Genomic DNA, 26709 nt, shown 5'->3' on the forward strand with positions numbered 1-26709 from the left:
TAATGTCATACTGTGGAACATTCCAGGTAGAGCAATGACATGTCCATAGAAATAAGCAGGTGATGAACCCCCAACCAAAAAGTTACATACTGCACCGTTAAATGTTACATTTACTTCACTATAAACATCTACTGTGCTCACTGTTACAAACTCATGGGTGCTACTGTCAGTGTAGTAAAATTACAAGTTAGTAAAGTAAGACATGTAAGAAAAGTAGGTGGGGATTAGAGCTGGGTATCATTGAGAAGTTGGCGATATGATACATACCTCGATACATAGGCCATGATACGATACATATCTTAATACAGAGAGCTTTTGATTTGATACGATATATTTCAAATCGATTTAATACGGTCCAATAAAAATAATGGCTAAATCATGGCTGTGATACTAAGTCTTTGTTAAATCACTTCTTGTGCAAAGTGAATATGAACCGTTTTAATTATCAAAACAATAAAAAGATCTAATGTGCTGCATAAATGAATTCCGTTAGCCTAAAGAAGCAACAAAATTGCAACCCTGTAATAAAATTATTTAGTAAAATATACCAAAAATACTCTTACTTCATATATCGATACAGCAGCCCATGATATCGATACTGTATCATCACATTAAACGATATGATATATAGCAATATTTCAATATTTTTGCACACCCCTAGTGAGGATTAGTCTGATTCATCAGCCGGTTTCACTTTCTGGAAACCGTCTGACCTTGCAGCATTAGAATTCATTCGCTCAACAGTAGGCGGGTATTTTTTAAAAATTTTTTTAATTTAATTGGTATATTAAGCTTTTCCTAAATCCAGTAGGAAGAAGAGCAATAACGTTTTTCTCCTTGATAAAATTCACCAAACATTCTCTTTGTTCCGGCTTTAAATCCTTGATTTCGGGAATCCTTGCCAACACAGAATGTATAGAATTTATGGCTCTTCGCTGATTGGCTGGTGCCCGGACTCACATTTCCGGGGTTCTTGCAAACCGTCTAGTGTGTTCCGATTCCTGACCTAGTCCCTGGAGAGAAATGAAACTGAGTGGAGACACTAAGTGGGGATAGGGGGCAGGTGAAAACAGATTGTCTGAGTACTCAAGACTCAATTGCAGGACAATATAGGATAACTCAAACATGCATGAATTAACCGAAATACAACTTTGAGTAAGACAATGATGAGACAACACCAGTATACTTAAAATCTCACATAATCATGTCAGCTTTAAAAACACGCTGGAGCAAACTCAGGATTTCTTTGGCATATTTAAAGAGAGGAATTTTACTTCTATTTGGAATCCTATATTCACCAAAAACAACATATTAACAACATATTCACATTTGTTTCAGTATCACTTTTTGAGTCACCCTGCCTCTTTGCTCTCCATGTTAAGTACTCCCCCTTCAGAGAACTATCACAAACCACCAGTTAATAAAATGACTAGATATTGCACCAGGTTTGTGAAGTTGTAGTGAATTGTTTTGTATGATTTGTTTTGGAATATTTATGGGAAATTGCCTTGTGCACTGGGACTTAGACAGAATGTTACAGCTAACCATAAGGAAGAGTTGGAATAGGGCCCAGGATAGATCACTAAATTACACAAACATGCTCAGGTGACATCTAAAACCTCTCCGGGCATGTTTTTTGACAAAGAAACAATATTATAACGAGGTAGAAAGCTCCAAAAAAGTTAATTTAACATAATATCCCGTCTTTAAATGAAAAGAAAAAAAAAATTCCAGATATCTGATGGAGGTACAAATGAAATTATGACATTCTTAGAAGCTTAAACATTAGTCTGTCCCCTTTGATCTCATATCATCCACTTTTGAGTCATTTCTGTGTAACTTTAATAATGAGGATTTTGGAGCTTAAGGCGAGTCTAATCATACTTATTATATTTCAAGTGGAGGGATAACGGTGGGACGGTGATTTTTCTAACACATCCTGCTGATTTCTTGGAACATTTCTCAGTTTGTTATCCAATCTTTAGCCTTAGAACTCCACACACGTTAACTAGTTTTGTAACCGACTCTGCTTTTTTGTAAAGCCAACATTCTATCTACTGCATGGAGTTTGACACATGTTCGTCGCCATGGAGACGTTATTGCTTTTTCTGGAATATTCTACAGCAAGGCATTTTAGATAAAGTCCAAATTTAGATTTTTAAGTTTTAGTGGACAAATGCTGGACATGTTGGTCCCATAATAATTAACATTTGTTACGCAATTTGTACGCTTTTTTAAAATAGACTCTTTATTGCCAATATTTAGGGGTCCGTGACGTGCTTATTTCCACGGATACGTCAGTGCTCAGCCTGAAATGTTCCATAGTATGACATTAAACAGCTCTACCTTGCATGAAGATAGAAGGTTTAATGTTATACTGTGAAACATTCCAGACAAAGCAAGAACATCTCCATGGAGAAAGAGATTTGATGGACACTTCAGCACAAATGTTACACAATGCACCTTTAAAATCCTTAGCAGTTAGATATCAGTAAAAGTAAGATTTTGATTTTAAAGTTTGTAGACAAATCCATAGAATTTTTTCATCCTCAATGTCACTTCTGAGCAACTCCTCCGAGACCTCCAGAGGTAAACAAAGCACCACTTCCTCTTTTGTGTAGCTGTCCTCAGACTCAGCATCAGTTCCAGTTAGAATTATTCCGGCCTTTCTGAATCCCGACAGGATGGTTTCAGTTTTCTTTATGTTTGTTTAAATTTAAAATGGTCAGTCATACAGAAGTAACGGTGCGATCGACTGACATGATACAGACAGGACAGTGGCTCTTTCTCTTTCTTTGGCACCTGACATGCGCAGTAGAGCAAAATGACAGTGGTACAGGAGTAAACAAGCCTAGAGCGCCCTCTTGCGGCTGTCAGTGTGAACATTTTAATACATAAGTCGCACTGAAACACTGAAACGCACATGAAAAAAAGTGCGACTTATAGTCTGAAAAATACGGTACTGAGAATAACAAAAAAAAAACCGTGGATGTGCCATTCACGGGTCATTCCCTCGCCCAGAAAAGGCAAAAGACCCTTCTCTTATTATTAATGGGATCTTCTGCGTTTAGTGGCTGAATTCTTGACATGAGCTGAAGTCACAGCAACAGACTCATATAGCAAATAAACTCACATCGTGCTGTACAATCCTCAAGCTGCCGCCGAGATGTGTTTATGAGCGAGGGAGGAGGGAGGAGTCGAGGGCAGTGTGCCGTGGGGTAGAAACAGGCTACATTTAACTCATCAGAAAGTGATATTTACACCAAGGACCAAACCAGGGCCTGTACTCCATGCAGACTGACAGACAGACATGAACAGTTTTGGGAAGGTGACTTTTAAACTGTATTCCCCTACAGATTACAGATTACAGACCCCAAAATGTAGTTTGTAACATAATCTATTAAATTACTTAAAGTGAGTAACGTAATCTGAATACTTTGGATTACTTGGTTTGCTGTAGAGAAGCAAAGACGAGGAAATCTTCACGTAAGTTGTTTTGTCTGCTAAAAGAAAATAAAAAACCCAAACTTTACTGAACCAAATTAAAAATATTATTGATAGAAGAGGAGGAAACACGTCCCCACAACATGATTTAGTCCTATTAAATCCTGTTTTAGACCGGTTTAGACCTGGTTTTAGACCTGGTTTTAGACCTGGTTTAGTCCTGGTTTAGACCTGGTTTAGTCCTGATTTAGTCCTGGTTTAGACCTGGTTTTAGACTTGGTTTTAGACCTGGTTTTAGACCTGGTTTAGTCCTGGTTTAGTCCTGGTTTAGACCTGGTTTTAGACTTGGTTTTAGACCTGGTTTTAGACGTGGTTTTAGGCCTGGTTTGGACCTGGTTTTAGACCTGGTTTAGACCTGGTTTAGACCTGGTTTGGACCTGGTTTAGACCTGGTTTTAGTCTTGATTTAGTCCTGGTTTAGACTTGGTTTAGTGTCCGCCAATGAGTGGAATTATCGAAAAAAAAAAAAAAAAAAGGGGATATAGCCCAAAATGTGAAAACAGGAAAATATCGCTGTGTAATCCATTTATTTCAACAAAGTAACTGTAATCCAATTACCACTCACTGAAACAGTAACTGTAACTGAATACAGTTACTCATAATTTGTACTCTGATTACGTAACTCCGGTACATGTAATCTGTTACTCCCCAACACTGGACATGAATGATAAAACTGTCGGGAGGAGCGGCCTCTAGCAGCTGTGGGACCCTGTGCAAGTTGTGTAGTCTGTGTAGGATGGTCTGGGTGCTGGGTCTATAAGTTCAAGTTTTGTATTACGAGACATTCTGGGCCAGTAAATGTATATAGATCTCCATAAATTAATCGGCACAAGCAGGAAATCGAAAACACTCATTTTGCCTTGATCTGAGTCAATACAGCCGATATCAGCGCATCTCGATATCGCACGTTCATGTTCTTTCTCCATAACCAGGTCTATATTTGGCTCTGGTACATAACAACAGTACTAGCAGCTGGTCAGGAGGATTTTATATTACATTTTTGGATTGTGAATACTCTTAACACCACTGGCCCGGGGCGCTCTGACACAGCCCTGCACCACAGAGCTAAAAGCATGTCTTTTTTGCCTCGACATCCCATAATAACCCTACTTAAGTAACAGGTGAAGGGCCTATATTACATTCTGAGATCTGGCGGCTCGCTCTGGCAGCTAAATGGACCTTTTTGAAGTTTTCTATAGTGTCCACACAATGTACTTTCTTTGCAATGTACTTTCTGTGACGAGAACTGTTAAAGAGGCTGTATTATGGTAATTTCACTTTCTGGAACTTTTCAATGAAGGTATGTTTCAATAGCGTTTCGAAAATTATACCAGATTCTGATCTCTTTCACTCGTGTTATGTTGAGTAATTATGCATTTTTAGGTTGCTTTTTTTCGGAAGAGGAGAATGTGTTGTCCTACCTTCTTGTTCGTGTTCTTGTTCAGTGTTCGTGGTAGCAGCTATTGTTTTAAGCCTGATTTAGGGCTTCTCTTCAATTTCGTAGTAAATATTAAAGGTGTTACATTATGAGAAATTGACTCTTTTGAGCTTTAAGCCGTGTTAGAATGTTGTTATTTCATCAAAAGTAGACCTGGAGTTGTGTTTTGTTTCATTCACACATGTTTGAGTAATCCTGCATTATTAGTCTGTCTGTATTTCCAAAGCTCAAAATGCTGTTCCACTTTGTGATGTCATGAAGTGGTAGTTTTCAAGTTAACAGCTACTTTTTACTGTTTGGTCAGGAGAGACTTGCAATTCCAGGGCTCAAATTATCCAAATGATTGTAGTGAAGGTGTTAAAAATACAGTGGAGCACTTCCTGAACAGAGGGTTTTCTGTTTGAGAGAAGAACTCAGGGTAACACTTTATAATAACTACACCTTACTTAGCCTTAATAAAGCATGAACAAAGACTTAATTAATAATGAACAAAGTTTTAATTAATAATGATTCACGCTTAGTAAATGCTTAATAAAGCGTAATTTGTCTTCACTTTAGAAAAGCTCTCAAAAAGACTTAACTAACAGATAACAGCTGCCTGAATTATCATTGCATTGTATTATTAGTAAATCATTCTCTCATAGTTTACTAATCATTAATAAATGCTCAAATGGTTAGTCCATGAGTAATTAAGTATGAAATAATTATGGGTAACTATTTACAGCACAGGCAAATTAAGTGCAAGTGCAAATTAAGGTAGTAATTAAGTAGTTACTAAGCGTGAATCATTATTAATTAAGTCTTTGTTCATTATTAATTAAGCCTTTGTTCATGCTTTATTAAGTCTAAATAAGGTGTAGTTATTATAAAGTGCTACCGAATTCAGTCTAAGACTACGTCCACACGGATTTTTTATTTTTTTTTACAGGCTAAAAAAACATTTGCATCAATGCACGTGCCGGATCAGTAAATATTCACGTCCACACGACAATGGAGCACTGAGTGAAAACGATGTAATACATATGCCACACCTGTATATGGCGCTGTAAACAATGATAATAACATTTAATAATGCAAATCTCGTCAGCATTTTTTTCAACTTTAAGGTAATTTAGCCGATTTTAGATGTATCCCAGAAATATAGCCATTTTGTTTTGAAAAAGTTAAACGTAAGTTTTCGTTTTTAGGCATAAGATTTGGGTGAGAATTATTAGAATAACTTGGTCTCAAAATCCAACAGTTTAATTACGTGTGTGTAATCTTTGTTATTGATATGTGTGCCTACCTTGCGGTGAGTGTTGTCAGCATTAGTGCTACCAGCGTGTCTCGGTTGCTGGGTGACAGGAGCAGCTCCATAGGTTAAACTTGTCACATTTCTGCAACGGCAGAGGAACCTGGTGATGACGGGGTCGTGACGTCATCATTTTCCAGAAGCTGCGGTTTGCTTGTCCACACCACAATGCAACGCTGGTCAGATTTCTCCACTCTAGAACCTGTTCTCAAAAAAAACTGTTTTCACCCACCCAAAACACCAGCTCCTTGTGGACGAAAAGCTAAAACGAATATAAACTTCACCATTTCTTCCAAAAAAAAAAAAACGTTTTCAGTTGGACAGGCTCTAAATCTGCAGGGTTTGTGTGTTAAACATGAATGAATGAAACAAAACATAACTTCAGGTCTGTTTGTGATGAGGAAACAACATTATAACATAAATCAGAAAAATATGTAATGTGAGCGCTTTAAAATAGTGCAAAAGGGATTAAAAATGCTGAATGAAAAATGTATGCTGCAAGAAGTGAAACAAATTCATTGTAATGGTAGAGGGCGCTGTGGTTCTGTTGGATTCAGAAAGCAGCATTGTTGTATTTCTTAAAATAGAGCATTTCTTTGTAATAACTGACATCTATTTCTATAATTGTGATTACATAACAAAATGTGTTTTTCCCCACACAGTAGACAGACACTGTTCTTGAAATAATTGCACTGAGACAGAGTTATTTTGGCTTGTTTAAAATGAACTCTATGTAGTCTGGGCTTTTACAGTAAAAATAAAATTCTATTCCAAAAACAGCTGAAGTACCTAAACCTACATAGAGGACACATATGAAGATACTGCATAAATGTACTACAAAAGCATGATACAAAACAATACACAACAACTTCACAAACCTGATGTGATGTGCAGAAGTTTCATTAGTGGGATACACACTGATTGTGGGGTAACAGTGCTCTGAAGAGAGAGTGACTTAGCATGGAGAGCAAAGGGAGGGGGGACTCAAGGCGTCAAAATCAACAGTGAAACTTATAAAACATGTTAAAATTGAAAGACCTTGGAACATGTCTAAGACTGCGTTCAGACTGCAGCCTGAAGTGACCCAAATCAGATTTTTTGGCCTATGTTCCTGTATCTGATCTTTTAATGACAGTCTGAATGACACAGATCCAATTTTTTCAAATGTGACCCAGGCCACTTGGATATGTGCTCCTAAAACTGAAACATATCCGATCTTTTGACATGTGACATCAGTCTGAAAGGCCAGGTCACATTCATCCCACCTACATGTCAGGCTCGGAGTCTAGTCTGTTAGTGTATTAATATTTCGGGGGGAATCGCTGTATTCAGGCCAAATTGGAGAGGTCTTATCGGAACTAGGCTACAAGCAGTCCTGGCTCCAATGTCAATGAAAAATAAAGATCCTGCGAGCCAAATACAAAGAGGCTAAAGTCTCAAACAAACTAAGCGGCCATGGACGTGTAACCTGTCCATTTTACCAAAAACTGGACTGTATTTTGGAAGACAAGCCTGGCGTTTAGGCGACTTCCGTAAACATTGAGCAGGCTGGCTGCGAGGGACGTCGTCGTGTCCTCCAATGTGCTTTTGGGGCATTTAAAGTACACACTGGAAATCAAATACAAGTTGCATTTAATTGCAAATGTGAACGACCTCGCAAAAAATCTGATTTCACAAAAAAAAATAAAATCTGAATTGAGAATTAAGCCCTGCAGTCTCAGTCTGCAGTAGCCTAAAACTCTAGATATAAAAGCTTAAAAAAATCTAAACTACTAACAACTACTCACAAATATTCTATAAGTTTGACTTTTTAGCGCTTGTAACCATGTTATAGTTGTCTCATTTACGCTCTCGAAGTTGTATTTGAAGTGACTCGTGCATGTATGAGTGATCTTTAACCACGTATTTTCATGACTCTATATTGCCGACCAACCCCCGTTTTCACCACTACCACTAGACGTCCGTCGCTGCGTTTTATTTTCTTATTTGGTGATACGTGTTGCACTTGACAGCATTGTGTAGTCATTGTGCAGTCAAATGAACAAAATAAAAAATCTGCTGCTTACTATCGCGATGTGCAGCCATCCATCAGAGGCACCAACAACTTCACAGCTGTTTTTTGTGATGACGTTTACGGCAACGTCAGCTCCCATTGGGCCCCGAAGTTTGCAGACTTGTTTCTTTTATGAACTATTTTTAGATTAATATTGTGATTTAAAATGTCCAAATGATAACATACAGATCCATGGTTCTCATAGGTTATAACTATACAGCAGACACAAGCACAGTAGGTCTTCTTTAATGAAAACTTTTTTGCAGTGTGGGGTTATTGCAATATTCTTCTTATATCTACACACACATTTTTATGCCTGGCTGCCCTTCCGTATGTGATCTACAGTTGTAATTATCTCACCGTACTTCTATGTTTTACAGGGGAGGCTGATGCAAACACAAAAGAGTGGATTCTTCCCCAGCTCGTGTGTAAAGCCCTGCTTGGACCCAAAGGTACTTGAGCCTGCATATTCAGCATTCTGCACCACTCCTATAGGCTACAACACACATATATCATAGAACATTTATACACTACAGAGGGCACATTCTAACTCCCTTACTACCAAGTATGCTTACTTACTGTACTGTCATTAACCCTCAGTATTTGTGCCAGCCGTTCCAGACCCTATGTCGACCATCGCCCAGAGAGGGAGACTACTATGGCTATCCCTGGTAAGTTACTTCAAACTAATTAAAGTATAGTATATTTGCTAAATATTGAGGAGAGATAAGATTAAATGTCCTATATTACACAAAACTTTTAGAGCATTAGACATGTTATAATGTTGTTACCTCATCAATAACATACCTGGAGTTGTGTTTTGTTTCATTCACACGTGACTGAGTGACCTTACATTATTAGTCTGTCTACATCTCCAAAGCTCAAAATGCTCTATTCCAGGGGTCCCCAACCCCCACCGGGTCATGGGTCATTAGGTACCGGGCTGCGAAAGTGCGAACCCCCCTTACACTGTGTGGACCATCCCCCCTCCTGTACGTCGCGCAGATCGTCCCCCGTCTCGTAAGCCACGTGGGACCGTCCCTCCCTCCCGTACCCCATGCGGACAGTGCCCCTTCCTTACACCCCGCGCGGACTGTCCTCCCTCCCGTACGTCACACGTCCCCGCTCCCGAATGCTGCCCTGACCGTCCCCCTTTTCCTACACCTTGTGGACCATTCCCCCTCAAGTACGTCGCGCGGACTGTCCCCCGTCCCATACACCACACGGACTGTCCCCCCATTCCTACACCCCGCGGACGATCTCCCCTCCCATATGTCGCGTGGGCCGTCCGGTATACCGTGGACCGTCCCCCCCTCCCGTACACCTCACAGTCCGTCCCCCTCTCTTGTACGTCATGCGGACCGTCCCCTCCTCTCGTACGCCGAACGAGTGGCTGCACCACTAAACCAGGACTAAACCAGGTCTAAAACAGTTCGAAAACAGTTCTAAATCCAGGACTAAAACAGGATTCAGCCAGGACTTCACCATGCTGGCTGATCGCCCACTGTGCCTCCTCCCATACGCAGTTCCCCCACACCCCTACTCCCTCCAGTCCAAGAAATATTGTCTGATATAAAACTGGTCCGTGGCGCAAAAAAGGTTGGGGACCACTGCTCTATTCCACCTTGTACTGTCAGGAAGCGGTAGTTTGCAAGTTAGCAGCTTTTGCTTAGTAGAGATTGGAAATTTCAAGTGTGAAATCATCCAAAATATTCTAGTGAAGGTGTATAGAGTTTAAAAACACAGCGGCGCACTTCTTGTATTACCACATGACATCACAAGGTGTCACAGAGTCTTTTCTGTTTGAGAGAAGAACTCATAAATATGCAGGATTTGTGCACTAAACAGTTGCGAATGAAACAAAATTATAAAATAGATTAAAAAATTGTGTAATATAGGTCCATAATGTTAAGTTTTTGTTGTCCAAATATGTAGAAATTTAATAGCTGCTACGCCTAAATACAAAAATAACAGTAGAATTAAAAATATTTGAAAAAAATGTCAGTTCTATCAAAGTTTATTTTTTTATTTTTAGATTTTTCAGCTGGCATCCCAAAGCTATTTTCACAGACTGGCTTTTGAATGGCAAACTCCATTCACCAAACATGACTACCTTGAAAAGTCATCAAAGTCGACCATTTTGACAGTGTTATTTTATTCTGAAAGAGGACATTTATTTCACTGTTTAAAACATTTCACTTGTAGGTTGCATTCCCTTCTTTCTGGTTTTGTTATTGTTTGACCCTGGTTGGGACCTGATGTTGGTTTCTTCATATTCTTACCAACTTTGATGTGCTGTGTTCAAGAGTGAAAACATAAGCTCCTTGTGTAGTTATCTTCTAAAGGGCCCGTATGACGCTATTTTCAAATCTGTGTTGTTGCCTCAGCACAAACAGACCTGGAGTTGTGTTTTGTTTCATTCACACATGTTTAACACTCAAACCCTGCATATTAAAGCTGAGTTTTTCTCTCAAACCGAAAGCACTCAGTTCCACCTTGTGATGTCATGTGGTAATACAGGAAGTGCTCCACTGTGTTTTAAAACTCCATACACGTTCACTAGAATAATTTGGATAATATCAGATCTTATAGAATGAGAACTTCACACATCAGTTACTTGAGAGGGGTGCGTTGGAGGAGAGGGAGCAGCCCAAGAACATACACCGTCTTACTTGCAAATAGTGAGATTTATTAGGACAAACCGTGCAACGTTTCGGTACTAGGCCTTCATCAGGCAAACGAGATAAATTCAGAGTTGGAATTTCCGATTTCTGCTAAACAAAACGTAAAATGTAGTTAGTGTAACTTTGGCCATGTCCACACTAGTATGTATTTGAGTCGTTTTTGTCACGGTTGCAGTGTTTGTCCAAATTAATCTGATTGAAAACGGCTCCAGAGACGGAACGATCTGGTGCCACCAGCTCCCACGAATTCATCTGAGTACAGATCTGATCCAGCACTGTGTGGACGCCTGAAAACGTTGATACGCTGACGTAGGTCTATGTGCCACGAAGTAATTCACCGCCAAAATGCTAAGAGGCTTGAATATTTGTCCATTCAGATATATACGGTCTATGCGTATGACCTACAGACGTATAATCTCTGAAAAGTTTAACATGAACCATCTCCAACGTGATAGAAGCACAGAACAGACTCCCCATCAGCAGAACACCCCTCTGTCACAGAAAGAACACTCATATTCCACTGAGTCGTGTCCTTTAGACCGACAGAATAGAATAGAAAGCCTTTATTGTCATTATACAATAGTATAATGAAATTCAGAAGATGAACTGCATCAGCACACAATAGTCAGCTGTTTATTGAGCGCTCAGTTTATGCAAATTAGCCATGCAGTTTTAAGTTTCGTTTCTGTCAAACGTAAACAAATATTCTCAAAGCTGTGTGGATAGGGAAGGCTTGCGAACACAGAAACGACGTGTCTGGATGCAGATCGTTTCCGGTACTGTGATTCGTTTCAGTGTAAATGTAGTCTTTGAAAACTATCGCTTCATGACATCACAAGGTGGAACAGAGCATTTTTAGCTCTGGCGATGTAAACAAACTACTTAAACATGTGTGAATGAAACAAACCATGACTCCAGGTATGTTTGTGAGGAGGTAACAATATTCTAACATAGATTAAAGCTCACAAGAGTCATTTTTGTGCAATATAGGACCTTTAAAGATGCACTATGTGACTTATCCTTCCCATTTATTCAACTGCAGGTGTTTTGGCTTAAATCTACTCAGGTATTATTTAATATTTGCAAGTAAAAAGGCTTAAAACTACAAAAGGTACCTGATATTAGATATGTTAGAAGTGTATGTCATTGTATTCATTACATAAATCACCTCCTATTCAATGCCGCTGCAACCTTTTATTCACTTTACATCGCTCCATAATTAGCATCAATTTGTTGACAATGTGTTTGCACTAGCCTGTTTTGACCCTTTACGCTAAGATTTATTACAGCGCCGGTGTTTGAAGCTTTGTCCTCATTAGCGTGTTATTGACTTTGAGTTTATTTGAAGGTGATGTTGTTCCTTTTTTTTGCCGTAGGTTTGCTGGGAACATGGAGAGACAGCAGGCCGACAATCTCCTCAAGTCCCACTGCAGCGGCACCTACCTGATCCGCGAGAGGACGGCCGAGGCGGAGAGATACGCCATCAGCATCAAGTAAGATAAACGACAGAAAATAGTTCTTTTTTTTATTGGCTAAATGGTGTCAGGTTTTTTACAGTAACGCTAATAAGAACAAAGCTGGTCACGGTCACGGTCGCATTCATATACCAAGGAGCCACTCACCCATGCACACACAAATTCATACACCGTTGTAGGCACACACTATAGGTGAGGTGGGTTAAGTGTCTTGCCCAAGGACACAACAGCAGCAGTCATCTGTGGGAGTTAGAATCGCGCCGCCAACCTGTGGGCCGGTGGATCTGACTTCTGAACCAACGATGGGGTTCTTTTTGTTTCGAGAATGGGATTCGAACCCTCAACCCTTGGATCAGAGGATAAATATTTCCTGGTAAAGTACAATGTATTCAGGGGTGGAAGGTAACGAAGTACAAAAGCAAAAGTACAACATTTAAGTGCAATTTTTTAGGTATCTGTACATTACTTACGTACATTTTACAGTGGATACTTTTTACTTTTACTTCACGTCATTTGAGAGCATGTAGTTGTATTTTCTGCTCCACTACACATATTTTAGATCTGGACTGAAAAATAAAAAGTACTTATTTTTAGCACTTTTCATTTGAGTTAACGTCCCAACTTTGAGCAAACCAAACACACAAAAACACAAAACAGCTAGAAAAATTAAGAAATCATTTGAATCACTTAAAACTCGCTAAAACTCAGGATCAAAATCACTACATTTCATCCTTCAGTTATTCTAAAGCGCTCTGCAAAATACTTTTACTTTACTCTTTCAGTACATTTTTAACAGGTACTTGAATATTTTTACTAAAGTAGAGTTTTTTATGTGATACTTTTACTTTTACTTGAGCAAACTTTTCCCCCTATATCTGTACTTTTACTTAACTAACATAATTGAGTACCATATTTTCCAGACTATAAGTCGCTCTTTAGTATAAGTCTTAGCAGCCAAAAAATGCACAATGAAAAAAAAAAAAAAACAAAAACATATATAAGTCGCACTTTTTGGGGGAAATGTATTTTATAAAATCAGAGACCAGGAACCGACATTTCATGTTGAAAGACAAGTTCTAGTAATAACAATAGAACAGAGAACAACAGACTGTTAACGTCACATATGAACAGTTCTTCAGATAAACTATAACAAACAACAGAACAGAACAAGTTTACCAAACTCTCCATCTCACTCCAAATCACTAAATCCATTCAATTCTTCATCCTCGGTGTCACTTCTGGGAAACTCCGCGACCTCTAGAGATAAACAGAGTGTCGCTTTCTATGTTCTGCATTCTGCGTCGCGTCCATCAGTTCCAGTTAGAATTATTCCGGCCTTTCTGAATCCTGACAGGATGGTTTCAGTTGTCACTGAAGTCCAGGCTTTGTCGATCCATCCAGTGACTTCCAGGAAAGTTGCATGGTGCACCCTCATGGTTCCCATGAAGCTGTGTTCTTCATCCCGCCTTTCCGTCAGTCCCTCACAAGTTTCTCGCTCACTCTAAACTTTCTTTGTGCAGCTCGATTACCGTTTTCGGCTGAATATTTTACTACTTGCAGCAGGACCGAGGCTCTTTCTGCAGGAGACATGGCCATTGCACATTAGAGCGAAGTGACAGTGGTACAGGAGTAATAGTAGTAGTAGATACTGACACACAAGCCTAGAGCCTCTCGCAGCTGTCAGTGTGAAATTTTTACTATATAAGTCACACCGGAGTAGTCGCAGGAAACACCCAAACCATGAAAAAAGTGCAGAAAATATGGTACTTCATCCACCAATTAATGTAATCAATAGAAAATCATTACATTTTAGACTCCAATCCATCCTGGTATCCATTTTTCTTATTAGATTACCTCTTCTGGTTTAAAAAGTTACTGCAGTCCTACTTTGACAACCTTAGCCTAAACTTGTGTTACAACCACAGCCCCTGTAAAATGTGGATAAAACTTGAGTAAATAAAACAGCAGCCGTTCAGATCTCAGTTGAGTAGTTTTAATGGCCCGGACCAAACCAGAGCTCCTCCTGCTGGACTGGAGGTGCTTTATCCAACCAACCAATCCAAAAAATCTTTCCACAATACCATAAATTAGTATAATATAATATAATCATGCCATACAAATAATAATAATCATGTACCAATAAAATGAAACTACATTACTTTTTAAAATAAATCCTATTATGAATTATATTTTTCACAGTAGTAGTATTGTATAATAAATGTGTCTATAGTTTTAATGATCTTGTTTTACAACCATTACATTTGCATATATACTAGTAGAAGTTTTTTATTTTTTTTCTATCTTTTTTTTTTCCCAATCATTCTCAGTATATGAACAGGCTGTGGATTTAGATCCTTTTAGATTTATACCAACTGGATTTGAGCACAGAAACTGGCAAATTCATGCGAGGCTCAGTCTGCTTTCTAATTGTCTTCAGCATAAACAACTTGGCCGTCATGTCCAGTGTTTTTGCAATTAACAATAAATCTACTTTTATTGGGCTCTATTAGCCTTGTATCCGGGCACACAGAGCTCATGCATATAACATTTCATATAAAAAGTCTCTTTAAAATTTACATTGTGGCGCTAACTACTGGTTGCTGGCTGCACTAGCACTGATTCATGATTGCAGTTACTGTGTGAGTATTCAGATCAGAGAGAGCAGTCCCAGTGTTCAACCAGAAGTGAGCCCACTAGTCTCTTTCATATTTGGTCTGTAGCTATAAAGTGAACAAACGCACATCTCATTAAAAGGTGCATCATGTAACGTTTACGGTGGAGGGTCCGTTAAATGCTTTTCTCTGTGGATATGTTGTTGCTCTGCCTGGAATGTTCCACAGCGTGACTTTAAACAGCTCTACTTTACATTTATTCTATCACAAGTGCTTTAATAGCTCAAAAGTACCTAGAGAAACAGGTATCCTGACAGTGAATGGGGTGACTTCTCCACAGATCTGACCTGTAACTTTGTCTGGTTTGGTCTATGTGAAGATAGAAACATTTAATGCCATACTGTGGAACATTCCGGGCAAATAACATAACATAATAACATCTCCATGGACTAAAAGCGTCATTAAAAGGTGCACTATGTAACATTTATGTAACGTTTGACAGACCTTCCACCAGAACAAGTTACGCAATGCACCTTTAACATAGCCAAGAATCATGAGAATCAATTTTGCCTAATATGGAACCTTTAAAGTAATAATACGTAACTAGTCTCTTTCATATTTGGTCTGTAACTATAAAGTGAACAAAAGCATGTCTCATTAAAAGGTGCACTATGTAACGTTTATGTAACGTTTGACGGACTCTCCACCAGAACAGGTTACGCAATGCAGATTTAACATAGCCAAGCTCGCGCCACCTAGTTTCTCTGCTTAATTTCATTTCTCTTCAGCGACTACAGTCGTCCCTCGCTATATCGCAGTTCACCTTTCACAGTCTCGCTGTTTCGCAGATTTTTTTTAATGCAATTTAGCTTTTTTTTTTTTTTTTTTTAAACTTATTGTAGACCGTTGTCAATCAATCTCCTCCTTGCCTCCGGTACAGAATGCGTTCAGCCAAATTTACGTAAGTGTTCGATCACTAGCAGTGTGACTCTGAAGTGCAGTGAGATCGGGCAATTGCCGCCCTTACAGGGAGGTGCAGAGCTCACCATCGGTCCTTTCTCCTGCGGTCACCTCCAAGCCTGTCCCGATCGTGAGTCCTGGTTTAGTCCTGGTTTAGTCCTCCTCTTCAGTCCTGGAATCAGTTCTATGTTAGTCCTGGGTTAGTCCTGGTTTAATCTTGGTTCAGTCCGTGGCATATGCAGCACAAAAGTTTAATATAATCTCAGGTTAATGGGCTGGTGCGGGTCTCCAAAAATGGAGGACTCCACACTGTAGGGCTCCATTAAGGAATAAATTAATCTTCATTCGTTACATAAAGAAGGAGGAAAATAACATAAGGACAACAGCAGCAATAAGTTTTAAGAAGGATGCAAAAAGGGTTGTAACTGTCCTGTGTGAGAAAAGTGTATCAAGTGTGTGGTGAGTTTTACAGCCTTAAAACAGATATAATAATTGTAAAATATAAAGTTGACTACTTTGCGTATTTCAACTATCGCTGTTTATTTTTAGAATGTAACCCCCGCGATAAACGAGGGAACACTGTAGTTAAAGAATTGGCATACACTAGACGGTTTTTAAGAACCCCAGAAGTTTGTAGACCGCACACTGGCCAATCAGCGAAGAGCTCAACCAACCCGAGATGTGATAGCAGACTGCATACACTATCCTCCTTTACACTTCCTTTGTCAAATACAAACTTCACATTTTTTATTGTACTTTTAATTCACAAGTTCATCTCGCAGAAATGACAATGATCATTGACAGACATGTTCACTCTCTGCTTTGTTTGCTGTTGTGCCGGTAATTACTTGGACACCACTGAGCGTTCTGGTGCATTACACACGTCACGACCAAATAGCAGCAATTGGTTAAATAAAAAAAGTACCCACTTACCATTGTGCGAACGAATCCTAATGCTGCGAGGTCACACGGTTTCTACAAAGTGAAACCAGCTGATGAACCAGGCTACCTTTACCATCACAGACGAACAATGCTAAGAATCTCACAAACTGCATTTTAAATAAGGATACTGAATGAAGTTGAAGGTTTTATCCCAGCTAATCTGAGCATGCTGGTGTTTGTGTCATCGAGCAAGGCACTTTTTCCTATGGATATATGGTGTGTGAGTCATTGCATAGAAACAGACTTTAACTGCAAATCAGCGTCAGGTAAATAAAAGGCGAGAAACAGCATCATTATGTGTGGAGACTCCCTGAGGACACAGTCTCAGAGGAAACAAGACGCAAGCTGTGCCTCATTACAGCTCCGAAATGCTTACATTTTGTATTTATTTATGTAATTAGTTGTTTGATTAACCATAACATGTGCATAATCACACATCGCCGTGCTCAGGAAATCTGGAAGCATATGCCCCTTTTTTCTAATAGTGAAAGCATAGCCCATATTTATGCTTTTTTTTTTTTCTTTCAAATGTATTAAAGTGTCCATTTTATAATATTTTTAGATCTAGTATAAACATGTTTTCTCATCACAAACATACCCGGAGTTGTTGAAAACACTCTGTTCCACCTTGTGATGTCATGCAGTAATGCAGGAAATGCTCCACTTTGTATTTAAACTCCATACATCTTCACTAAAATCATCATTTTAGCCCTGGAATTGATCATCTCTCCTGAACAAAAGGTAAAAAAAAGAGGCTGTTGACATAAAAACTACTGATTCATGACATCACAAGGTGGAACAGAGTATTTTGAGATTTGAAGATGTAAACGAACTAATAATAAAGGATTACTCAAACATGTGAATGAAAAACAAAACACAACTCCAGGTCTGTTTTTGAGGAGGAAACAACATTCTAACATGACTTGAAACTCATAAGAATCAATTTAGCTTAATATAGGTCCTTTAAAGTAATAATATTTCACTTTTTGGAGGTAAAAAATCAAGTGTATGATTCCATGGAAATAGAAAGTTAAAACCATAATTTGGAACTTTTTCCATGGAGATAAATAAGTTGTATGCCATACTTTGGAAGAGTATAGCCAAATTTATAACATTTCCATGGAACCAAGCAGGTGACTCTCCTCCAGGCCAAAGAAAATTCAGGTTTGTGGCAATGCGAGCCCGCTAAGTGTAAGAACATATCAGTCAATCAATCAATCAACCTTTTTTTATAAAGCGCTTTTCATACAAAAATGCAACACAAAGTGCTTTACAGTGATTAAAAACAATCCCACATTTCCTTCCACCCACCCACTCAGCCCACACAGCTGCCTGACCCCACACAACCTAACAACCCAGACGCACACGCACAACATGCACACACACTCACACACACACTAACATGCTAAAATACATAAAACTACACATAGTAAAATGTGAGGCTGAATACAGACGAATCAGCTGAGAAATATCGTATGACATACATCAGTGCAGTAAACTCCCATAATGAAAAATAAACATGCTTTTATTTTAGTCTGTTCTGTGGTAAAAGAGTACCAGTTTTTGCAGTTTCATCTTGGATTTTAGTAGGATTAGCCAGTTGAGTTGCTATAACCCGACCGATATCCTGTATTAACATTTGTACTAACACCTCTTTTGTCTTTTTTCTCTCTCAGGTTCAATGATGAAGTTAAACACATTAAGGTGATCGAAAAGGACAGCTGGATCCACATCACAGAGGCCAAGAAGTTTGAGAGCTTATTGGTGAGGACTATTCCAAAAAGAAAATATTTATTTACAATGAAGGCATCATCTTTTTTTCTCCTTAGTTGAACGGACCATGAGACATCTGCAAATAATGTATTATCCTATGCCAAGAGCGTGACTCTTGGCCAGTTTATTTGCTACTACCAAGTCATTTTATTTCCGAATGTGTCATACAAAATGTCACTTACATCCTTTTAAAATAGTTCAAGTCACACGACTATGATCAGAAACTGGCCTAAGTTACTTTGAAGTTATTTTTGTGGCTTTGTGTAACAGTCAAGTGAGTGTATGATTTCTATTAGTGCAGATGTCTTCAACAGGGGGGTTGCAAAATCTTTGGTTGATTAGACTTTGTTTTCTTTTAATATTACTTGCATTTTTAAAGGATGAGGATGAACTGGTTTTCATTGGGTTCTGTCTGTTCGCTCCTTCATCACGTCTGTCTCTCTCTTCACTCCCTCGTCTCTCGCTCCCTGTCAAACTGCAAATACATCTGCACGGATGTTATCCTTTCTTCTAGGCTACAGAGTTCCGTTACAGGTTCACTTTTATGCACAGTGCAACTTAAGCTCCGCACATACTACCGCGCATCGGGAAGAGCTGAGGCAACTTCATTCCCCGGACGTATTAACCAGGTTCTACACTCCACAGATTCCTCTCTGTCCACGGAGCAACCGGGAGAGGAGGAGGGAGTCTCGTCTTTTCTCTCGCTTCTCAGATCAGAATGACCGGAAAAGCTCTGTGTCTCATATCAAACTCTTGTCCGTGCACGCAGTGGCTCCTCTCTCGTTTAATCAGATCATTAAAAAAGTCACATTTTGAGCCCATTGTCTGCGATGTCGTTGTTCCATTGCTCTGGTCTTCTCAGAGTCACCGCGAGCACACAAAGTACAGCTTAAAGTTCAGGCCTGAGTTTAGCTTTGGTCAGACTTGGGCTTATTTCTGTCATGGAACGAGTTGAGGCTTTGTTAGGATAATTAACTAGGCTTAGGTGGTATATAACTACTGCTATGATGTAACTGATGTACTACTATACAGTTATTGATCTGCTGCTATATTTTATTATTGTACTATTATAATTCACTATACAATGACCCAGAAAAACAGATAAGGGATGCAGAGATAGGTTCAGTTCATGTACAAGATATTCAATTTCTACCTATATGTCTAATCAATTTACTAAATAGGGCAAGGACTTATTGATAGGGATATGCTGACTCACGACTCATCACCCTGATCAGACCAGCGAGACTCTCGTAAGGGGAGTGAGATGAATCTGGAGGATCCTTGTCACAATCGGATAAGATTGTACAACGTGCCAAAAGGCCTGGCTGACCTGTGCACCAACGAAGAGGCACTAAGTCTAAACCATGGTCGCCTCCCACTATAGTTTGCGTATAAAAATCATTGTATAGGTGTAAATATTCAGTCTCTGCATGGGAATGTCAGCACAGACTCCTTGTACAAGTATGACTTTGGAATAAGTAAATTATCTGGACTTTATTTCTGTTTTGAGTGTAATTTTTTGTCTAAGCAGGGTTATTTTCCTCAACAGCTTAAACTGGAGATTGAGTTAGATTCAGCTCAGGATTTCAGGATAAACCTGGACTTGTTAAGCGACTTCGATGGAACACCCCTCTAGTATTGAATGTACAATAACAGAGTAGCTTTTTATATACGACATTAGGCCACAACTGTATGTCATATATATAGTTATATAAGCTCGCCTTCAGTTTGGGGTCCCTGGCCTGAAAAACGTTGAAGACCATTGTGTTACTGTATCATTTCTCATCTTATTATTGTGAAACTCTGCTAAAATCATCCTGTAATGTTTAGGTATTTATCTATTTTAATTCATCCATTTAATCAATCCATTCAGGAACTTGTGGAGTACTACCAGACCCACTCGCTAAAGGAGAGCTTCAAACTGCTGGACACGACGCTGAGGTACCCGTACAAGTCGAGAGAGAGGTCACTCACCAGAGGCAGCACCAGGTCACCAGGTAAGCACCATAGACAACCTGCTGCTCACACTGTACTACACAATGAAACAGAACAGACTCTGGGTTAGAGTGATCACCTCCAAAGAGTCTAAAAATGAGTAAAAGATGACAGGTTGTAGATGCTGGAATCATTTGATCGTTTGTGGCAACATGTTCAGTTTAAATGTGTGTGTATTAATGAGCATTGTTAATTAATTTACTTTTTGCTATTGAAAATACAGGTAAAAAGTGCAGAAAAATACAGTTGCTGGAAAAAGTACAGGTTGTTAAAATGATACTGGTACTGAAAAAACTGGTACTGAAAACAGTGCAGGTACTGAAAAAAGTACAGGGATTAAAGAAAGTACAGGGACTGGAAAAAGTACATGGATTAAAATAAAGTACAGGTACTGAAAAAAGTACAAGTACTAAAAAAGTAAAGTGACTAAAAATGTACAGGTAATGAAAAAGTACAGATACTGGAAAAAGTACAGGGACTAAAAAAATACAAGTACTAAAAAAGTATAGGGACTAAAAGAAAGTACAGGGACTGAAAAAAGTACAGGTACTGAAAAAGTACAGAGATTCAAAAAGCACAGGAACTAAAAAAAAGTACAGGGACTTTAAAAAAGTACAGGTACTGGAAAAAAAATACAGGTACTCAAAAAACACAAGTACTAAAATAAGGTACAGGGACTAAAGAAAAGTACAGTTACTTGAAAAAGTACAGGTATTGAAAAAAATACATTTACTGGGAAAAATACAGGTACTGAAAAAACACAAGTACTAAAATAAGGTACAGGGACTCTAAAAAATACAGCTACTGGAAAAAGTATAGGGACTAAAAAAAAGTACAGGTACTGAAAAAGTACAGAGACTGGAAAAATAAATGTACTGGAAAGAAATACAGTTATGGAAAATATGACATGTTCTGAAAACAGAACAGGTACTAAAAAGTAGAGGGACTAAAAAAGTACAAGTAGGGAAAAAATACAGGGACTGAAAAAGTACAGAGACTGGAAAAATACAAGCACTAAAAAAGTATAGGCACTAAAAAAGTACAGGTTCTTGAAAAAGTACAGCTAGTGGAAAAATAAAGGTACTGGAAAGAAGTACAAATAATGAAAAAAGTAGAAAAAGTTCTGAAAACAGAGCAGGTACTAAAAAGTACAGGGACTAAAATAAGTACAGGTACTGGGAAAAAGTACAGGTGTTTACAAAAGTACAGGTATTGAAAAAATACAGGTACTGAAAAGTAAAAGATTTTGAGTGCCAAAAATGTCCCTATGGTCCTGATGATTATTATACATTTACATTTGGACCACTTTGTACTTGAGTAAACTTTATTTTGAAGTAACACTCCTCTTACTTGCATTATTTTAGTCCGCAGCAGTTTCGAGCTCTTCCCACACACTAAACCGTATAACCAGGCTTTGCAGTTTGCACAGTCCACCTTTATCTTTTTGATTTCCCCTAAATTTAAACTCCTTTACCTCCTGCTTTTCTTTTTTGATCCGACAGTATTGACTTTGCTTGTGTAATCTCTGGTTCTTACGCTGCTGCACGCCTGCCTGCCCGCTGCTTTACCTCTGCCTTTGTGTTCTTCTTCTGTTGTTTCCGTTGTATGCCGCTCGCCAGCCGCCACCTGCGCCTCCTACAACTTCTCCTTCCTCAGCCCGCAAGGCCTCAACTTCTCCTCTTCTCCGACCGCTGCCCCCTTCTGGTCAGGTACTGCAGCCCTTTTCGCTACGCTTTTGTTTGTCTCTATTTAAGCCTGTCTGTCCATTTATTTGTCCATCTGTGTTCATTTGTTTGGTTGTTTTTTTTTAAGTGGTTAAAGGTCCTACATTACACAAATTTCACTTGAATTTGAATGTTGTTACCTCATCAAAAACAGACCTGGAGTTGTGTTGTGTTTCATTCACATGTGTACTCTTCATCTCCAAAGCCCAAACTACTCTGTTCCAACTTGTGATGTCATCAAGCTGTAGTTTTGAAGTTAACAGCTCCTTTTACCTTTTGTTCAGTATGGTAAAGGAGAAATTCAACTCTGTCGACTGAACACAAGTTTTTTTCATCTAATAAGTTTCACAGTTCATCCAACCTGCTTCTTCAGTTCTGGTCAGAAGTGGTGGTCACTGCCTGAAGGTTCAGTAGTATACTGTCAATCACTCCAGACAAAGCAAGAACATCTCCATGGATGAAAAGGTCACTGTTTTGAAAACGGATCACTCGGAAATAACAGACATGTTGTTTCTGTGTCCGCAATCAAAGTTCCACACAACCTGCCTGAAATGCTCGTCACATGACTAGGCTGGCATCATGATGTCACGTGTGTGGTAAAAACAAGGAAGTGGAGCACCGTGTTTGAAGTTGCAGCAGCCGATTTCGAGCCGAGGAAGACGGCAAGTGTGAAAACAGTCTTTCCGTGGACTGACAACGAGGTTCAGTTTGTCTCTGGTTTGTTTAAACTGTTTTCCGCAAAAGCATCACATGACCGATGTCACGAACCCAGTGAATCAGGAAGGCACAAGTCACAGTGACATGGTCCAATAAGGACGCAACTAGAGCTCCTACATCAGTGTATCAATGTTTTTCAAGGGTCCACACAGTGCTGGATCAGATCCATACTCGGTAACACTTTATAATAACTACACATTATTTAGCCTTAATAAAGCATGAACAAAGACTTAATTAATAATGAACAAAGACTTAATTAATAATGATTCACACTTAGTAAATGCTTAATAAAGGATAATTAGTCTTCACTTTAGAAAAGCTCTCCAAAAGACTTAACTAACAGATAACAGCTGCCTGAATTATCATTGCATTGCATTATTAGTAAATCATTCTCTCATAGTTTACTAATGATTAATAAATGTTCAAATGATTAGTCCATGAGTAATTAAGTATGAAATAATTATGAGTAACTATTTACAGCACAGGCAAATTAAGTGCAAGTGCTAATTAAGGTAGTAATTAAGTAGTTACTAAGTGTGAATCATTATTAATTAAGTCTTTGTTCATGCTTTATTAAGGCTAAATACAGTGTTACCCAATACTCTGATGAATTCGTAAGAGCTGGTGGCTCCAGATCGTTCCGTCTCTAGAACCGTTCAGATTATTATGGACGAACACTGCATCCGCAATGAAATCAACTCGAATACATACTAATGTGGATGAGGCCTGAGAAGTACAATTTATTAAAAAAGTTACTCGAGTAAATGTAACTTGTAACACGTAAAATGTAACTATATTGTGTTCAGTTTTGCCCAGTCTATGGAAGATAATTTGTTTGATCAGAATTTGAATTTGAAATGCAACTGAATTTCTCATTTAGATTTTTTTTTTTTTTTAAACTATGAACACTTTAAATAAAACACCTTTTAAATATTCAGCACAAATATTTTTTAAGCCCTTAAATTCAACAGTCAAAATTCAGAGTGTAAAATTCGTAGGGAAATTTTTCACAGATGCCATGGCAGAAGCATTTTATTTTGAATTTGAAACATTTCAGCAACTAAAATTCCGAATAAAAGAGTTAAAATATTCAAAGTGACAAATTCAGCGTATTTAAAATTCAAAATCTAATGGAACAATTGATCTTCCATACCAGTCTCCTCTCCTCCCTCCTTCCTGCTCCCCCTTTTCCTGTAATTTTCAAATCGGCTTGTGTGATTGCAACCTCATTACGTTTTTACATAAACCGCTGCGTAACTTCCAATTACCAGAACATTTCCAGGGAAGATATTCACTCATTAAACCACAAAAAAAAGTCATTTTCTCAGCACCGGATGAAACGCTCTGTCCTCTTCCCATCATGTATCGGCCATTTTGAGACTCGTACAACTCTACTCATTATTAACGTCTCCGCGTGTGTCATAACTTTACCGGAAAACTACACGGTTAAAGACAGGGTTTTGTGATTTTCTAATTATGACTTGGTTTGGAGGATAGTGCGTATTTGTCAGAGTTTTACGTCATTTCAGTGTCACTTTGTGGAAAAAAGGTAAAAATACAGGAAGTAGTGCTTGAGTTCTAAAACAAAAAACTAAATGTAGACATGTTTTACGCACAAGGAGGGCAGTTTTTCCAAATAACTGTAAAGGTGCACTGTGTAACTTTCTTGCAGGGGATGTTATTGCTTTGCCATTTACGGATGTATTTATCACTGTTGGGCAAGTTACTTCAAAACTGTAATGTGTTATTTATGACTTGTTACTGTCATTTCAAAGTCATTTGTTACATTACGATATTACTGTATTTAAAATGTAAAACATTACATGACTACTGCAGTACTCTAAGTTACTCTCAACAAAATAACTGTGAAGATGCTGAACTCTTGTATATGAACTGAACTAGGACTAAACCAGGTCTAAACCAGAACTAAACTGGGTCTAAACCACTACTGAACCGAGGACTGAACCAGGTGGACTGAACTACGTCTAAACCAGGTCTAAACCAGGACTGAACCAGGACTAAACTTGAAGTAAACCAGGACTAAAGTCGAAGTAAACCAGGACTAAACTAGGAGTAAACCAGGACTATACCAGGACTAAACCAGAACTAAACTAAAACTAAACCAGGACTAAACTAGGAGTAAACCAGGTCTAAACCAGGACTGAATCGAGGACTGAACCAGGACTAAGCAGGACTAAACCAGGACTAAACCAGAACTGAACCAGGTCTAAACCAGAACTGAACCAGGTCTAAACCAGGACTAAACCAGGACGAAACCAAGTCTAAACCAGGACTGAACCACAACTAAACTAGGACTAAACCACAACCAAACCAGGACTAATCTTGGACTACGACTTGGAATCTAGGACCGACCTTGAGAGAACCCTGAGCTCGTGGAGCAGGGTGTCCGCGAACTGCATTTGGGCTTCAGCTGTGCTTTGCCCCTTGAGGTGTGGAGCTCTGCGTTGGTCCTTTCACCTGTGGTCACCGATGGTCTAGGCTGGCGCACCTCCGGGCCCGTCTCGACATTCGGAACATTAACGATGGTGTTTCGCTGCTGCTGATATCGCAGTGATTTTAGCAAATTTGTATGAAGAAAAACGAGAAACCCACCACTTCAATCCAGGTTAAAAATGCATTGTAATGCGAGTAAAATATGACAATTTTTTCCCTGTCAATGCCTTACATTACTGCATTACAGCAAAAAACAATGCATTACAATAATTCAATACTTTTATTACGCGTTACTCCCAACACTGGTAATAATTGCTGAGAAAGATGTCTTGAAACACATGCGTTCTTACTGTCAGTAGGGTCGCCTCCTTCACAGATCTGACCTGTAACTTGGCCTAGTGGCGTGACCCGCTTGTTTTCATGGAGATAGATATGTTTAATGTCATACTGTGGAACATTCCAGGCACCGCAGTAACATCTCTGAAACAAGCAGGTGACGGACCCCCCACCAGAAAAGTTACATCAGTGCACCTCTAATCTTCATTCAACTAAATGTAAAATGTGTTATCATGTTTGTTCATCAGTCTGGGCGTAATTATTCTGCATTTTTTGTTAGAGTTATGGTTGCTAGGTAACAGGAACTGAACTTATACACTTCAACCAAAGTTTTAAAGAGGAGGTATTACGCAAAATTGACTTTTTGGATCTTTCTACCGTGTTGTAACGTTGTTTCCTCATCAAAAACTTGAAGAAGTCTGAAGAGAGTTTAGATCTCATCCATGCATGTTTGAGTAATCTAGCGACCTCTCCCGGGCCCTATTCAAACCCTCCTTACGGTTAGCTATAAGATTCTGTCCAAGGCTCCGCCCACAACCCTATCACAGAGTGTTATTTTTTTCCCATATATTATACAAAAGCATGATACAAAACAATACACAACTTCACAAACCTAATTCAATGTGCAGTAGTTTCATTAACGATGTAATTGTGTTGTGATCTGAAGGAGGAGTGACTTAGCATGGGGAGTAAAGATTACACATTACACATTTTAATATTTAAAATGTAGCTTTCTCGAAAAAATAAAAGTC

General features: G+C 38.8%; 1 protein-coding gene across 1 annotated transcript in view; it reads left to right on the forward strand.

Annotated features, from left to right (window-relative positions):
• Positions 1–26709, forward strand: part of vav2 (vav 2 guanine nucleotide exchange factor) — a 581772-nt gene that overhangs the window by 535049 nt on the left and 20014 nt on the right. Inside the window, exons 22-26 of the mRNA XM_055153246.1 lie at positions 8666–8737; positions 8898–8956; positions 12346–12462; positions 18635–18722; positions 20605–20728. Of these exons, the coding sequence (XP_055009221.1) occupies positions 8666–8737; positions 8898–8956; positions 12346–12462; positions 18635–18722; positions 20605–20728 (460 nt within the window). The remainder of the gene's footprint in view (positions 1–8665; positions 8738–8897; positions 8957–12345; positions 12463–18634; positions 18723–20604; positions 20729–26709) is intronic.

Source organism: Boleophthalmus pectinirostris, unplaced genomic scaffold (assembly GCF_026225935.1).
Source record: "Boleophthalmus pectinirostris isolate CB_2022bp ecotype Guang Dong unplaced genomic scaffold, ASM2622593v1 HiC_scaffold_18, whole genome shotgun sequence".
Lineage (NCBI taxonomy): Eukaryota > Metazoa > Chordata > Actinopteri > Gobiiformes > Gobiidae > Boleophthalmus > Boleophthalmus pectinirostris.